This window comes from Pithys albifrons, chromosome 3 (genome assembly GCF_047495875.1).
Source record: "Pithys albifrons albifrons isolate INPA30051 chromosome 3, PitAlb_v1, whole genome shotgun sequence".
NCBI lineage: Eukaryota > Metazoa > Chordata > Aves > Passeriformes > Thamnophilidae > Pithys > Pithys albifrons.
In genome coordinates this window covers 92045062-92061279 of record NC_092460.1, presented here as the reverse complement: position 1 = coordinate 92061279, position 16218 = coordinate 92045062, and the positions used below count along the sequence as shown (strand labels likewise).

Genomic DNA, 16218 nt, shown 5'->3' with positions numbered 1-16218 from the left:
TATTTTGTTTTTGTTTTTTGGTGGTTCTTTTCAGTATGATATTAGGTCCACATTTTTCCTCATGAACTTACGTTTTGAACCACAATTACCTGATGGTGTATGAAGCCCTATTAGTCATCTTCTAAACTGACATGCCACTTCCATGTGTTCATGCCTTGACAATGCTCTTGGGTTGCAGCAGTCTGCCAGTGTTTCCCACATTGTCTTTCACTGATCGCTTTACCTTTAAAGTGTATGACACCACCAAGCCTTTCTTGAAGTCTTCAGTCAGGTAGTAATATGCATTTATATTTCTTCTACTTTTTTCACTTTTCCATTCGTCCCTCACATCCCCTGTGCTATTCTATATATGGGCCAGGTTGCTGCAGATTTAAGAGATGCACCAGAAAGTGCAGTGGGGCTGAGGAGGCTTTAATTTTGGAAGAAGATCTGCATGCAGAAGAACCTTTTCATGCATGTGTCCACACACACATCTGTGTGTTGATGTGAGTTTCTTTTTAGGCTGCTGTTTTCACTATGAGCACGAATCTGTCTGGGTTGCCATGCGGCATTTTTATCTGCTGTGGAAGATAAAAATCCACGTGGTAGTGTTGAGACCTGCATAAGGCTAATGAAAGTTTTAATATAGCTTTGTTGAAAAGTAATCTTATCGGTCTTATTAAAGTCATGTGTATCTGTTACATAAAACCCAACTGGCAGCCTGTTTCCTCCAAATTTGGCATGGAGGAGGCTATTTGATACTTCTATTTTTGTTGATCTTCATTTCCAAACCACTACAGTAATAGGGATTGATTCAGTGTGTCACAATGAGGTTGATGCTGCAGATGGCATAAAATGATTAATCAAGGCAACAGGGATAGCATATCAGTTAATATAGAAAGCACATTATGTTTGTTTTGGGATGAAAACAAGAGTGTCTGCATTTTGCTTATTTATACAAACAAAATGCTACATTTGAGCCTAGACATCAGAAGGTTCATCCTGTCTCAGCCTCCCCGTATATTAACTGTCCATTCATTCCTGTGAATTTGGGATTGCAGTGAAATGCCCGGTGAATTGATTATATTCTTCTGTAATTTAAGAATTGGAGGACTGGGATCATTTACTACATGGTCCTAATGATGTTTATGTAACCTCTTCTTTAAAGTATCCAGTTCCACAGGTTCCTTAGGTATTTACATTTTTCTCTTTCAACAACTGCCTGTTTAGAAAGCTTTCCCGAGGTCTCTTTAGGACAAAGTAGGCTTACAGGGTTTGGTTTTTTATAGTTTCATTTTACAATTTTTACAAACAATTAATTTTCATCATAATTTCCTCTTTTATTTTAGAAGACCATTTCTATGTTGAAACCTTCATCCAGCTTTTCTTTCCAGCTTTTATCTTTTCAGCTAAACAAGCTAATTTCTTTCAAATTCATCAAATGTGTATCTTAAATTCTTTTCATTCATTCTTTACACCCCTCCTGTGTATAATGGCATGTTATCTCTACCTTTGTTAAAACATGCTCTTGAACAATTAGGGAAACTTAGTGGTATCAAGAGTGTTTTCTATGACTTTTTTATGCAACACTTAGATAAATATGTCATAGATCATAACTTACCTTTTTGGAAATATATTATATTATTGAACCATATTTGGATTTTGCTTTGCTCTGAATCTTTTTTTCCCTAGCTGCTTCTTTTTAGACAGGTTGTCTGCAATTTCAGTATCAATGCTTGATTTTCTAACTTTTTTTAATCCTGCATTGCATCAGGCAGTTTCTTGTATGTCGAATCTTTTCTTTTTCATGAATTGCCATTTCTCTTGTAATCCTTTATTCTTTAGATTATCTTCCTGCACTTTTCACTCAGGTAGCTAGTTCTCTGCACTGGTTGTAGCCTGTCTCTTATCTTTGTTTTACTGCTCTCAAACCTTTGTTTGCTTGTAATAAAACCTCCTTCTATATTTTTCACTCAAAATATCTTATTTCTTCTAGGTTTTCAGTTAATTCCTCCTTAAAAATCAGAAATAAATTAACTGCTCTTGGCATCTTCTATGAGAAATTTTCCTAACCTACTGCAAGATATTCAGTAATTGTGTCTTGTATTATAAGTTTTGTCTGTAGGACCTTCTGTATCTGAAGTTACAAATACTTTTACATGCTTCTGGTGTTTGTTGAGGAAGTGCCATAAGTAAGTAAGAACTGACTGCAGTGAGTGCAGCTACAGACAGAGAAGATTTAAATTATTTTGCTGTAAGTGGCACATACGAGAGACTCACATTTCCTATTCATTTAAAAATATAAGAGTGGAGAAAATATGGAAGTTAAGAATTGGTTTCTGCAGATAAAGCCAAATGGGATGCAAAAACAAAAATTAAAAAAATAGTGTTATTACGAAGGTTAAGAGATACTTTAATGTAAAATTGTCCATTTTCTGGTCATGATTTTGACATTTGTGTGTGTCTAGAGTTTTCCAAAGGTTCACTTTACAACATTGGTTTAAAAGTGCAACTTTCTGGGAAGAAACTGTGGAATTTTTCCACTTAATAAAATAAACAATGTAACTAAGCTAGAAGAACTGAATATATATTTTAAGAGGATTAGCTATTATTAAGTGAGTCTAAAACTTTATAGAAATCTTAGTTTCCAAATGCTACTTAGGCCAGTTTGTAGGTGGGTGTTGAGCATTAGCTGAGCATTAGCCCACTAGTAGATGGAATTGTTTCACATGGGATGGAACATCTTCAAGTGAAAAGATTTGCCAATGCACAGGTGGAAAAAGCAGACATAAATATGTAATAGACTTTATACCAGGACTCAAAGGGAGAAGGTACAGAACAGAAGTCTCTTTAGTGAGCAAGAGAAAAAGGGAACAGCTGAAACAAACAGATGGTGGCACAAGATGTATGCATGCAGCAGCCTAAACAGATGACAGGTTAAGAAGGAAATAAAAACTTCAAGAAACAAAGTTGCAGTCCATTCAGATAGCAAGAAATGCTTGTTTGTATATTCAAGAAGCATAACAGAAGAAAGGGATGTGAAGTAAGCAGTGAGAGAGCAAATGATGGTGAACTGGAAATCTCACCAAGATGAAACCCTGTGCAGCTTCAGTGTAAAGCATTAAAAATTGTGCACGCATTGTAAGGAAGGGTTGCTGTTTAGGAGAGAACACCAGCATTTGAGATGGAGGAACTCTGAAAAATCTGATCAGGAGTAAGAACTAAAAGTGTAACTTAGAATGTCTTTTTCTAAGGTATTTTGCAAAAGAAATATTTCAGTTTTGAAAAAGGGCAAGAAAAAGGTCATCTTTCAAGTAGGGGATGAGTATGCTGGAGAGAAACAAACAGAAAATACCCCAGTCTCTACTTAGAAAGTGGCTTGCATTCAAAATCCTCATTAGTCTCAAAGAAAAGGCTAAAACCTTCTGTCATATCTCCAGGAAATCAGTCACGTTCTTTAATCTTTTCCACTATACAGGAAAGAATTTAATATGCAGAATTATATGTGCTGTAAGAATAGATTGCCCTTAATAGAATAATGAGAAACTGACTTTGCAATCTTGTAATCTGCGTGGTTAGGGAAAATGACATTGAAGTGTGAGCTTCTAATTATTTTCAATTGAGGTTTTCACAAATATTTTCATTTGTCTTATTCCTAAAAACAGATGAAAAAACCCCTTCAAATGAAAAAAAAATCTGTTATTTTTCAGAAGAAAATCAATTCCCATATGCAGTCTTTGAATTCTTATACTATTATGTGTCTCCAGTCCTCTATGTTCAACTTGAATTGAATTTGAATTTGAATTTGAAATTGAATATGAACCAGTAATTTCAGTTGAACTCATATTCTTGTTAGCCTTGTGTTGAATTCAAAATAGTGTATTAAGTCTTTGCTGAGTCTTAAAAAGGAATTCTGTGCTTCATAATCTCATCCTAAATCACACGCAAAAACGACATCTACTCCATAATGACCAGAGAACCTGGAATGCCAGCTGCAAATGTATTTTTTTAATAATTCTGACTTTCTTTAAATGGACTTTTTAAAAAGGAAAGAATTGGGTTTATTTAAAAATTATTTTTTGAAACTACCACTTTGAATTGCATAATACAGTCTGACCATACTTTATTCTCAATTCCACATGTAGACAGGAAAACCAATAACCTCAATGCTTTTTGTTGCAAACTTAGTCTGTAAATACTATTTCATTTGAAAACAAAAAACAAAGACAAACCCAAAACCCTCTAAGGCAATGTTTTGTCTATAATAAATTTCTCTGTAAGCAGCTTATTTATAAAAAAGATATTTTGTTTTTCTTATTTCTATTTCAATAAAAAGACAGACTTTGTGAGAGATGATTAAAATTCATTGATATATCACATTATAGACTGAAAACAGCTTATTCTTTGTCACCCAAAGTATGATTTAACTAGAGTACATTTTCTCTGCTCTTCTCTTTCAGCCATTGTGATGCAGAATTTAGATCTAAATTTACTAAAAACTCAGGGTCAAACTGTTCAACACATGAAGCCTGTAGGCATCCCTAATTTTTTTTTTTTTTACCTGTGGGTTGCATGAGGGCAATCCCTTTTTTTGTTTGTTTTTTTTTTTGTTTGGTTTGGTTTTTTGTTTTGTTTTTGTTTGTTTTGTTTTGTTTTCTGAAAATTTAATTTATTTAGCGGATTAGAAAAGAAATGCAAAGGCGTATCATTCAATACAGGAGTGAAGTGTGCCATGACTCATTTTGTGTTTGTGATTAACAGTCCACAGGGTAGGTGGTAGCTGTCTGTATATACTCATAGCCAATCCTGAGATTTCAGGTGCAGTTTGTCAGCATGTACAGTGAGTGAATATGCACACTGGTTGCTTTAATCACTAACTGTGAAGGACGTGGTTGCACATAAGCCTGGGTCTCGCAGGCCTGCTCGGGCACTTGCCAGTTGCTGACAGCAGGCATCGTCACTGCCCGCCTGTGTCAGTAATGACACGTCTTACCTGCAAGCGAAGCCAAGGTCAGGTTGCCCTCAGCACAGTCCTATATGGCAGTGCTGTGTTTCCATTAGTATGCAGTAGCTATTAGTTTTTTGCCCCTAAAAAAAAAGGGGGGAACCAAACTTGCAGTATTTTTATTGCAAAATCTCCCTCTTCTAAAGTAATCTGAAGATACCATTCTGTTCACAAGTCAGTTGCCATCCAAGAAACAGCACATGAACATGGAGAGTCCCTTCACTCATTTAGGTAGTGTGCCCTTTTTAAAGCTCTCCTAATTATTTTTATTTAGAATTTTCATGTTAGCCCATTATACAATTACACAAGATATGACTGATAATTCTAGAAAGAAAAATTTCCTGTAAACAGGTTCTGCTGGTTTCTAATGACCCTTCCTCTTGTCCTCTGTTCTTTTCCCTCTGTTTGCATTTGCAGATGTTAAGTTTCAGTCTCTTTCCTATGCTGTACAAGAACAGAAGTAAACAGGAGCAAAAAATTGAGGGATTAACTATACAAGACTATTTGCATGGGAAAAAAAAGGGCAAAGTACCTGACTAAAGTTATTGTTTGAAATATTCAATGGCATATCTAAATATTCCCTTAAATCCATAGCTGAGATTTGTGGTATTTCTTCCCTGATATTTACAAGGACAATTAAAAAAAAAAAAGGCTTAGTGTCACAATATGAACTGTAAATATCTCTCTAATTAATCCAGTCCTTTCCAGCTGCTCAGCTGCTTCCAAATGTTGTTTTGACTATCAAAGAAATGCCTGAAATTCTTTTAATCCAAAGTACAGTGGGAATTACTTTGTCAACTTCTTTGTCTGGTTGCTGATATGGACCACCAAATTTAAAAGGAATTCTCAGAAAATTCTTCAGGGAATGCTAAATGCTGAGTGTCAGGGAGAAGCAGCTTAGGGAAAGGAGGAATTTAATTGTTTTTCATTTCAACAGAAAAAAAATTTGTTATTACCATGACCAAAGAAGCAAACAGATCAACTGAGTAAAAAGAACATGGGTAATCAAAGTAAAACATTCAGTGGCTGAATTTTTAAAAAGATGACAGTGTATGTTCTTCATCTGAAGACTGGGAGACAGAATGAGTGGCTAGAAAATCACATCAGTGTGAAGTCCTGCTGGTGTTTTTCACAGTACAGTGTTTCTCTTTATTACCACTGTTCTTGAGGCTAATGTTATAAAAGCTATTAAAAGAGAACTGATTTATACCTACACCTGGAAAATGTTGAGATCTAAAGCGTCACCTTATTTGAGGAGATAGTGCAGTACAGAGGACGTAGTCTCCTCATCATTTTCTAATAATCCTACACTGTAACTGTGAGCATACAAAGTTGTGCTTGTACTCCTGTGATACCTTGTGGCCTATCCGAGATTATGTCTAAACTAGGTAAAGAGCTAAAGGATCACATAATCACTGGTCCATTCTATCTAATCAGTTCATCAGAGATAGATTACTAGGTGTCAGCAGGGTGTTTATACCTTCCAATTTGTAGCCATGTGGCAGCAGAGGAAGGGGCAGCACACAACAGCCCTTCTGGAGTAAGGAATGAGGTGCTGTGGTTCCACAAGGTGGCACTAAGAAGTTGTAGAACAGTATGACTGAATTAGTATTTTTTTAGTTCTGTGAGAGTGTTAATTTTGAAAATTTTCAAAATAACTATAGTAGTGTTTTTACCATTAGTCTGCAATAGAAAATATGCCCATTGTCATGCAGATATGTTTTCTTTGTGAGGGAACTAAACAAGCTGGAAAAAAACCCCTTTTGTCATTTTTGAAACAATTTGCAGTTTGCAAAACACATTTCAAGGATTCATGAAAAACTTCTGTGAACATGCACCCTTCATTGTAGGCATGTGTTATGAAGACTTCAGGTATAATTCTCAGTTTTTACTTCCTTTTCTAGAGTAATTGCATATAACTGCACCATACATCAGTGTTCTTACTCCTATTTTCCCAATATATTGTGTCATTAAATGGTTTGGGGCCCATATTATCAGTATAGAATCATATTCAGAGCAAGTGAGATTCTCCAGTGATCTCCTGATACGTAACCAATGTAATTTTTATTTTAAGATAGAAGAAGGATTAACATTAGATTGTAATGTGAGCTAATTTTTAGAGTGTCATTATTTCTTTTCATTATTAGGCTATAATTACACAGACTATAATTAGACTATGAATTAATAAGCTAGCATTGCAGCTTGAAGTTTGAGGTTGAATTGCAGTGAATGAAAGATATTAATCATAGGGAAGATTGCAAATACTCATGGAAAGTCTGGGAGAAATAATTTACTATGCATAAATGTCTAAAATAGTATTTCCAAAGACCTTCTCTATTTGTCTTTAAACACATGCCACTATTAAAACATGATGCCATTGGTGTCAAGGGGACACTTACATGGTTAAATGCTTTGCTGAGTCATAGTATAGATGGACCATTATGGAAACACTCAAGTAGTGTCAAATGGATTGTCAAATCGTATGAATTAATACTTTCTTCATGTCTATAAATTCAAATATGTCCAGCCTGCAATTATCTTTGCATTGAAATATTTAAAAGCTAAATTCTTTACTGTTTCACATGTAGGTTTCTCTTTCCAAATTTCCCAAGTTTAGACTCATTTTTGGAGAATACCCACAGAAAAAGATCCTAATTTAGCCATAAATGTCAAAAATATAAGTTGATACATTTCTGCTGGTGTATCATGCCATTCTTTTTATTTCCTAATTTGACATATGAGTGTGAATTCTGCATTCTGAGTTCTAGACCTTTCAAACTTCACAACCTTCACACCTGACTAGGTTTCATACCCTGCTGCTTAGGTCGTCTCTGTTTTTTCCCAATTTCTGTTAAGTGTAAAACACATTGGCAGTCTGAGAGTTACATACAAAAGCCCGAATTTTCAACATTTGAACTTTCTTGAGCCTGACATTCAAAGCGCTCGAAGTTATGAATGTGTTCAAACTGAGAAGCATGAACACATCCCTCTTTTGTACAAGCACTAGCCTCTCATTTAAAAGACTAGAGGCACCATTGTCCCATTTTCTCTGAAAAGGATGAACCTTGCTCAGTCTGTCACAAGAAAACCAGTTTTACTCATAGGCTTTAACCAGACAGCTGTATCCATACTAATAAGTGATCCAAGGCCAGGGTGCAGCCCAGAGAAATGTCTACAGTTGTCCATATTTTTAATTTTCAACAGACCCAACAGTATGGTTTCTGGCCTATGGCAATCTACTCTTTTAGCAGTATCTGTGTTCAGTTCAGGATAAGCATGAGGCAGTGCTTTTTCCCCCAAAAAATCTAGAATGAGATGACCTAATGTGAGGGGCAGGCAGGGAGGGAGGATGGCAATGTAGTGTAACCAGAATGATGTGAGCCATGCTGTACCACTTGCTCTCATGGCCTGAGAAGGAAAATGATTTATGTTCCATTTAATGTAACACATAAGAATAGCCTAAGGGATCCTAAAACTGCTCTCTAGCACATGGTTGTGAGTCTTGCCTCTGCTGTTAAACTCAGAACTCTTATTTCTCTTCTCTCTGTGCTTCCTAGGAAAAAAAAACAAAGTTGCTTTATATTTACAGCTATGACACAAATGGTTCGGGACTGCGTCCCTGGAAATCCTGAACTGAGCAGTTCAACATGACAGATTTTGAGCCATAATTTAGGTGAAAATCTGGTGTTCCCTATTGGCTAATCCTAGATTGTTTCCTAATTAGTATATTGGATTTTCAAATCGCACTCTGAAGTTATGCTCTCAGATCAAATCAGTCATAAATGTCTTTTGGTCTCAGGCAAGTCATAGCAGAATCCAATATCATCTTCAAATTTCTGCCCACGGATGTAAAGATGCAAGGAAAAAAATGCATTCACAGTTTGTGTCAGCTTGAAAACCACAGAACATTTCCCTGACCTATGGCAGAAAACACCAAAATGATTCAGTGATTTACAGGCTATACTTAAAAGAGATTGAGAAGAGAGAAGGCATAATGGAATATAGAAAAGCAGTTTTAGGATTTTATTCAGAAAAAATAGGCTTACATTTTCCTTTTATTTCAGAATTGTACGTATTAAATTTAAACCACAAACAATTTTTCCTTGTGTCTGAAAATCTATAAACACATTAGTGGAAAAAATAATTTCCTGGAACATGGTGAAATTACTGAATTATTTATTCCTCTTTATCGCAGCTTTTCTTGGTCTATAGTAAAAGAGATTATCTGTGAACCTTTACCTGCAGCAATAAGGGCCAGAGTTAAATGTTCTGAAATCATACTGTCATCACGAAAAGTAGAGTTGCATGATTTGATGAGATTAATTTTTTGATTCAGTCAGTTTGTTTGCTTATTTATTGTTACAGAAAGATGCACTATTTTTACATGCTAGACATGAAATGACAGGATTCATCTTGACTATATCTAGCTGAGTGAATTGATTGTATAGCTCTCTTGATATCTGACAGAAGAGACATACATATCTAAAGGTCAGTTAATCTTCTTCTGAACAGAGATGAAGAGATGCACACAAATTGTTATTGAGAGCTCTCTCATTCCAGTGGCACAAAATTCAAGACAAAATAATTTATCTGTCAAAAATATGCATATTTATACACTCTGAGCTGCTTGCAGAGTGGTTGCAGTTTCTCACACTATTGTAGGCCCCTGGCAGGGAGTTGTAAAGTGATGATCTTCAAGGTCGCTTCCAACCCAAATGATTCAGCAATTCTGTGATTCTTTCCAGATTGCCCACACATATATCACAGAATCACAGATTATATGGAGTTGGAAGAGACCAACGAAGATCATCCAATCCAGCCCATAGCCCTGCACAGAACCATCCCCAAGAGTCACACCATGTGCCTGATGATGTAATCCAAGCACTTAATGAACTCTATCAGGCTTGGTGCTCTTACCACTGTCCTGGGGAGCCTGTTCCAGCACCCAACCACTCTCTGGGTGAAGAACCTTTGTCTAATATCCAACATAAACCTCCCCTGACACAGCCTCAGGCCATTCCCTTGGGTCCTGTCACTGGTCACCAAAGAGAAGAGATCAGTGCCTGCCCCTCCTCTTCCTCACACGAGGAAGTTGTAACTGCTATGAGGTCTCCCTTCAGTCTCCTCTTCAAGCTGAACAAACTAAATTACCTCAGCCACTCCTCACTCAGTTCCTGCTCCGTCCTATTCACCACCCTTGTTGCCCTAATTTTGACAGTCTCTAATAGCTTAATACTTTTCTTGTACTGCTGTGACAAAAACTGCACACAGTGTTCCAGGTAACTTAGCCCCAGTTCAGAGAGCAGAGCAGGACAATTCCCTCTTGACCGGCTGGTGATGCTTTGCCTGATGCCTCCAATACAGGGCTGGCTCTCCAGGCTGCCAGAGCACTGCTGTCTCATGTTCAAGTTGCCATTGACCAGAACCTCCAGGGGCCTTCCCTGGTACTGCCTTCCAGCATCTCATGCAGTAGCCTAAACATCAAGTACTTTGTGCTTAGTTACCCCTTTAAATTAACTTCACTCAAGCTGTTGTTTTTTCTGTAATACTCATAATATGATCTACCCAAAGGAAGCAACTAATTTAATCTTTCTTAATTTTTATTCTAATAGCAAAATGAAGAAATAAAACAGGTAGAAAACAACTGAGATCCATAGGGAAAGCAGCCTTTTCATAGGTACATTTTCATTTTTGTCTTCTTCACATTTCTATTAAATGCCACTGTCCTTAATATTTATAGTAGTCAGAATCTTCTTTATTCATCTTGGTGCTTACCTTCTGCTAGAGAGAAACATACAATAAATAGTAAAATAATTCTATAATTAAACAACTATATTTTCTTCAGTACAATACTTCTTCCTCTATTTTTTGTAACATACTTTTCTGTCTATAAATTCCTTTGATTAGGAGTTGGATTTTTGCATGTATACATTTGATATCCTAGGTTCCCTGGATAAGTCAGGTTGCAAGTGACCTCTAGAGGCCTCCAGTCCAAAGTCAGATCTAAGATCAAGCCAGGTTGCTCTGGGCCGTGTCTAGTCTGGTCTTTAAAACCTCAAAAGAAACAGACTTTACAGCCTCACTGGGCAACTTATGCCAGTCGCTGTCTGAATGTCCTGACATTAGTTCTGCATTGTTTTGTTTGCTAATAAGCATATTCCTCTACTATATACTGCAAATGATTAATAGAAAGAATAAAACATTTTGTTATTTTCTCCCCAAGATTAGTTTCAGTAAAGAAGTGCAGAGAATTAGCTCTAGACTTGAACTCCCTGTGTTAGAAATTAGGACTGCTATATTTCAGAACAGTTTCAAGACTGTACCTAATTGGACTGGCAGAGCAGGCTGCTGAACATTTCTAGTTCTTCACAATTCTAAGGCTAAAAGTCTTCTAGAAGTACTTTGAAGAGTTGCACTGAAAATCAGAAAGTATGACAGCTCCTATTTGTTTTTTCTGATTTTTTTCACTGGTCTTTAGTGCTTTTAAAGTTATTTTCCTTTATGAAGACAATAAATAGAACTCTCTTGAGGCAAGGTTACTCTTTCCCTAGGAAATTATTTGAGGGACACAAATATTCATCTGATGTGGATGATGGAGAGAAACCATCATGGCAAAATGACTCGGGAACTGTAGTTTACACAGAACCTAAGAGGCTGCAGAAAAGCAAAAATTAGGCTTCAGTGGTGATGGAAAACAACTTCTTGGGATCAAAGACTACTTGGCAGTTTGCATCTCAGAAATCCACTTAGTTGGCTGAAACCAAGCTTAAAGGATAGGCAAAGGGAGAGGTGCTCATACCCATTGTGCCTGATCTAGTTTCTCCAAGTATTCTTAGTCATAAATTCCCTATTAAAAGTAATTAAATCTGCTTTTGTCCTTTTCTTTTTTTTTTTCTCCAGTATTTAGTAGTCTATTATCTCCTTTGCAGAGATGTCTATAAGGAAAACATATAGTCAGATGTATCTCAGTACTTTGGCTGACTCTGGGGTCTGTCACAGAAAATATTAGCACAGAGCATGTTTTTTTTGCTAAAATTGGCTTGTTTAGTTTGACTTGCTGACTCATTTTTCCAGCTGGTCTGTCACTCTAGTCAATTCCAGATGAGGCAATAGGAAAAAGAAGACTCTTGAATATCCCACCCTCTTGCCAAACCAAGTAACAATTAAAACCTCCAATTTTCATTGCAGTTCTTTATCTCTGTTAATTATCCAAGGAACAGTAAATCAGATATATTGTCGCCTGCTTGTTGTCTATAATTTAAATTCTAAATTCTTTATAGATTTGTTGCAGATTTAACACAGTCCTCCTTTTCCCTACATTACATACCATTTCACAACTTGAATCCAATCCAGAGTTGCATTTTTAAATTTGAGATCAAATGTGAGACAGTCCGGTCTAATTGACTCGTGTTTTATACACACACAAGAAAACCCACATGATTTAGTAACTTTTGATCTAAAAGAAATATCAAGTCTCTCAAGTATTTAACTAGTGGCTTTCAGTGTGGTTTTTCCATAGTTTTTAAGAGGAATGTGTTCTGAATCAAGTGTTTAGTGAACACTAAACTGGGAGCAGTGTGAGTCCAGAAACAACAAGAGTACAGTAGGCAGGGATCTTGTCAACTGGGGGGATGCCAATAGAAAATAACACTGTGATACTGAGATGAAAAGAAAAAAAAAAGATGGTAATTAAATAGAAGCAGAAAGATCCATTGGAGGAATTATAGCTGACAGTTTGTAAAAGAAGCCAAGGATAAATAGGGGATGGCAAGTGTTGTACAGTATTAAAACAATAAATCAGATGTAAACTTACCAGGTGAACTCATGTTTGCACTATCAATACTGATATTTTCAAGGTAATAGAAGGTATTTTTCATCTGTTTCTATCCATATGAACTATGAGAACCAAATTTCACCATCGCATAGGTACATTCCCATACCTGTCTGTGTAACCACAAATGTAATTGGCTTGACTTATTACTGGGGAACGGGCATACATGGAGTAGTTTTAAACTACAAAACAAGCACATGAATCAGTATTCAGTGCAGCAGAGTAGTTGCTTTAATTCTGTTTTAACTGCAGAAACAAAGGGCTTGGATGGAGAAAGTACATCAAAACATATTATTAATTAAAAATGACATCTGTCACAAAGCTTTGTTTGCCCTCATTGCATATAAGGGTCAACACTAATAAAGTTTCACCATTTGCTGGCTGCTGATGGATGATACAGAGCTATTCCTACAGCTCTTGGTTAATACTTAAGCTCTAATTATGTCATACAATTTTTGTTGCTTATTTGAGAAAGGAAGGTTTAGGTACTACTTGTACACAGGTAATGTGATGAAAATTTGTATGTATAGACATTAAAAAAAATAGGAGTGATCAGTAGTTTATAAGGAGTCTCTGCAATTTTTTATTGTGAATATTATTTAAAGAAAACATCACCTTATTACTCAGTTACATCCTGCCTGCAAATTAATTGTGTTATGTTTTAATTTTAAACATAGTCATCAAGTTCTATAGAAAGAAATTTGTATTCTGATTTCATGTTGTAATCTATGATTTATACATCGAAGTGGTCAAGTTAAAGATCCATAATGAAAGAGATGCCTGAAAATGAAAAGCAACCTGATCCTTGGACAGAGGGACATGAATACAGTGAGCAACTTACTAAAACTGTTGGGAAAACATTTTCCAGCGTTTACAGAAGTACTCAGATTTGAAGCAAAATATTCAGCCAGGAAAAAAAAAATTTCTGTGGGTCTGATCGGATTTTTAATACTTATGCAGAAATACCAGGATTGGTTTAAATTTTTTCTCATTCAAATCATAAGATTTACTTGGAAAATAATTTTAGCTGAAAAGCCTGTTCTCAGTGCAAAACTTGGAAAGAATTTGGTGAATTCTTCTGAATGACTCCTTACACGTGCTGAGATGGATTGGAGTTGCATTGCCCAAACAGAACAGAATTATGCTAATAAAAAATTAACTTAAAGGAATATCAAGAGCTTAAAGTAAAACATCAGAAGCTCAACCCTTCAGTAGAAATCTATTGAGCTAATTTAGTGGTTTTACATGAAAAAGACTAAAGTCTGAGCAAAATGAGAATTTGTTTTCTGTAGTATCTGAAAAGTTCATAGCTTTTTTTCTGAAATTATTTTATGGAGAAAAACGTCATGGTTTTCATTGCTTTGAGTTCTACTGCCATGCATATATTCTTTTAAATTCATTGTTAAGCATGTAATGTTATGTCAACTAATTTAACAAAACCTGAAGGGTTGCAATTACCACCCCAGAAAAAAAGCCTAGAAAATTTAAATGCTTCATGAACAAACACCAATGTAAGACCTTTAAAGTATGAAAAATGTATGAAAGAACATTCTTCTTGAGTTCTAATTCATGGACAAAGCAATAATACATAAAATACCATAATCTATTATCTGTTATATCTTTCATATCTATTATGGTGGAAAAAAATTGAAAATTCATAGTTTTCTTATTCTGTTCAAGTGTATGATGAATACAAGTATCAACTTGAGAGTCACAGCTAATAAATTATATATAGTTAAGTTATATGCATTGTTTTTTAACTTGCACAGGTTCGTGTGTTCACATTTTCTGTTGGTCAACATAATTATGACAAAGGACCCATACAGTGGATGGCCTGTGAAAATAAAGGTACAGTGTTTTTCTTTGATCTTCACTAGAGCTTTGGACAGGTGATGTCTTTATTATTCTCTGAAAGTGGCATATTTTTCAGCTTGATTTTCAGCTTTATTGTATTTGCTAATAAGAGTTCCAAAAAGTATATCTGTACATGAAAAAATATCTATAAAAAAGAAGCCTGCATGTTTATTTCTGATGACTTTATTTAAAACTTTATGTTCTATAAAAACTACCACAGTAGATCTTATATTAGTAAGATGTTATGGTTTGGTTTTGAGAATATTTGTTGTAATAGCCATCTATGAAAAGATGGAACTGATGACAGATAAGAAATTAAGCAAAGCTGTTCTAAATTAAGCGGTCTGGACAAAAGGGTTTTTGTCTGGTTAGTTGGCTAGTTAAATTTCTTTCTGTTTTTCTCCAAACTCACAGGGGATCAGATGACTAAGGATATTTTTCACTTTTATAACTAAAATATCAAAATTATTCATGCTGTGTTTTCTTAGCTTCTTAGAGCAACTTGTATTTTCTATTTTTATTCTGATTTCTTGATATAGGGGGAAAAATTAAAAAGAAAAAGTAAAAGTAAGGAATTAAAATGTTTTCTACATGAAATATCCAGATGACAAATGTGCTCAGAAATATTTTAAATGAGTGTGAGAAAGTTATGTCTCCAATACCTTACAATATAACTATAGAACAAGGCATAAGATGTAAATATAGATAAATAGGAGATATATAGTTTGTAAAAAAATATTTGCTCATATTTTAAATACTACAATTTCCAGGCCTGACTGAAAATGTGAAAGCATTTTACAAATCAGTGAGAAAAAAGAGGTTAGAGTTGAGAGATTACAAAGGGTCTTGAAAATTAAGACTTCTAAGGAAGGATATAAACGTATACTCAGGCAGAAGAATAACATAATCAAAAGAGAAAGGTATAGATACAGAAAATAAAATACATTGAAGAATGTATGAATAGTACATGTATCAGAACCTCAGGAATCCCTCAGAATGCCAGGAATTTTTGCAGAAGAAACTACAAAAGCAGATTGTACTGTCAGATAAATACAAAAAAATCAACGTTTCTGTTTTAAACAGAGCCTTTTTTTTACTAACATCTTTGTATCTCAAAATACTGTAGCACATGAACTCTATTGTTTTTTAAAAAATGAGGACCAGCTGGCTTAAAGCATAACCACCTAGGTTGTCTTATTATTGAAGCAAAATAATAATAATCTTCTGTCTAAAATTTATGTGATTATTGTTTTGAACATCCAAAGAAGCGGGTTTTTTTTTCCCTTTTCCTTAACTAAAAGTAGTTTGCTCATGGCAAGGGAAATGACTAACCTCAGTACTCTTACCTCTCCAGTTCTCTACCCCTTCCTTCCAGTCTGACTTAAAATGTACTGAGATGCCTCTCAGTGCCTGGCTTCAGTAATATTAGTCCATATGGGCAATATTTTTAATTCAAATAAGTGAGTGATAGAATCAATGCTGAACAAAAATGTTTCTGATGTTTAGTTAGTAGGAATATCTATTAGATCTTTTTTATTGTTTCCACAGA

The 16218-nt window shown here is 35.2% G+C and overlaps 1 protein-coding gene across 2 annotated transcripts in view; it reads left to right on the top strand.

Moving 5' to 3' along the window:
- Positions 1–16218, top strand: part of CACNA2D1 (calcium voltage-gated channel auxiliary subunit alpha2delta 1) — a 387377-nt gene that overhangs the window by 312095 nt on the left and 59064 nt on the right. For both annotated transcript variants that reach the window (XM_071552728.1, XM_071552727.1), the window contains exon 13: positions 14585–14663. In XM_071552728.1, coding sequence (XP_071408829.1) covers positions 14585–14663 — 79 coding nt within the window. The remainder of the gene's footprint in view (positions 1–14584; positions 14664–16218) is intronic.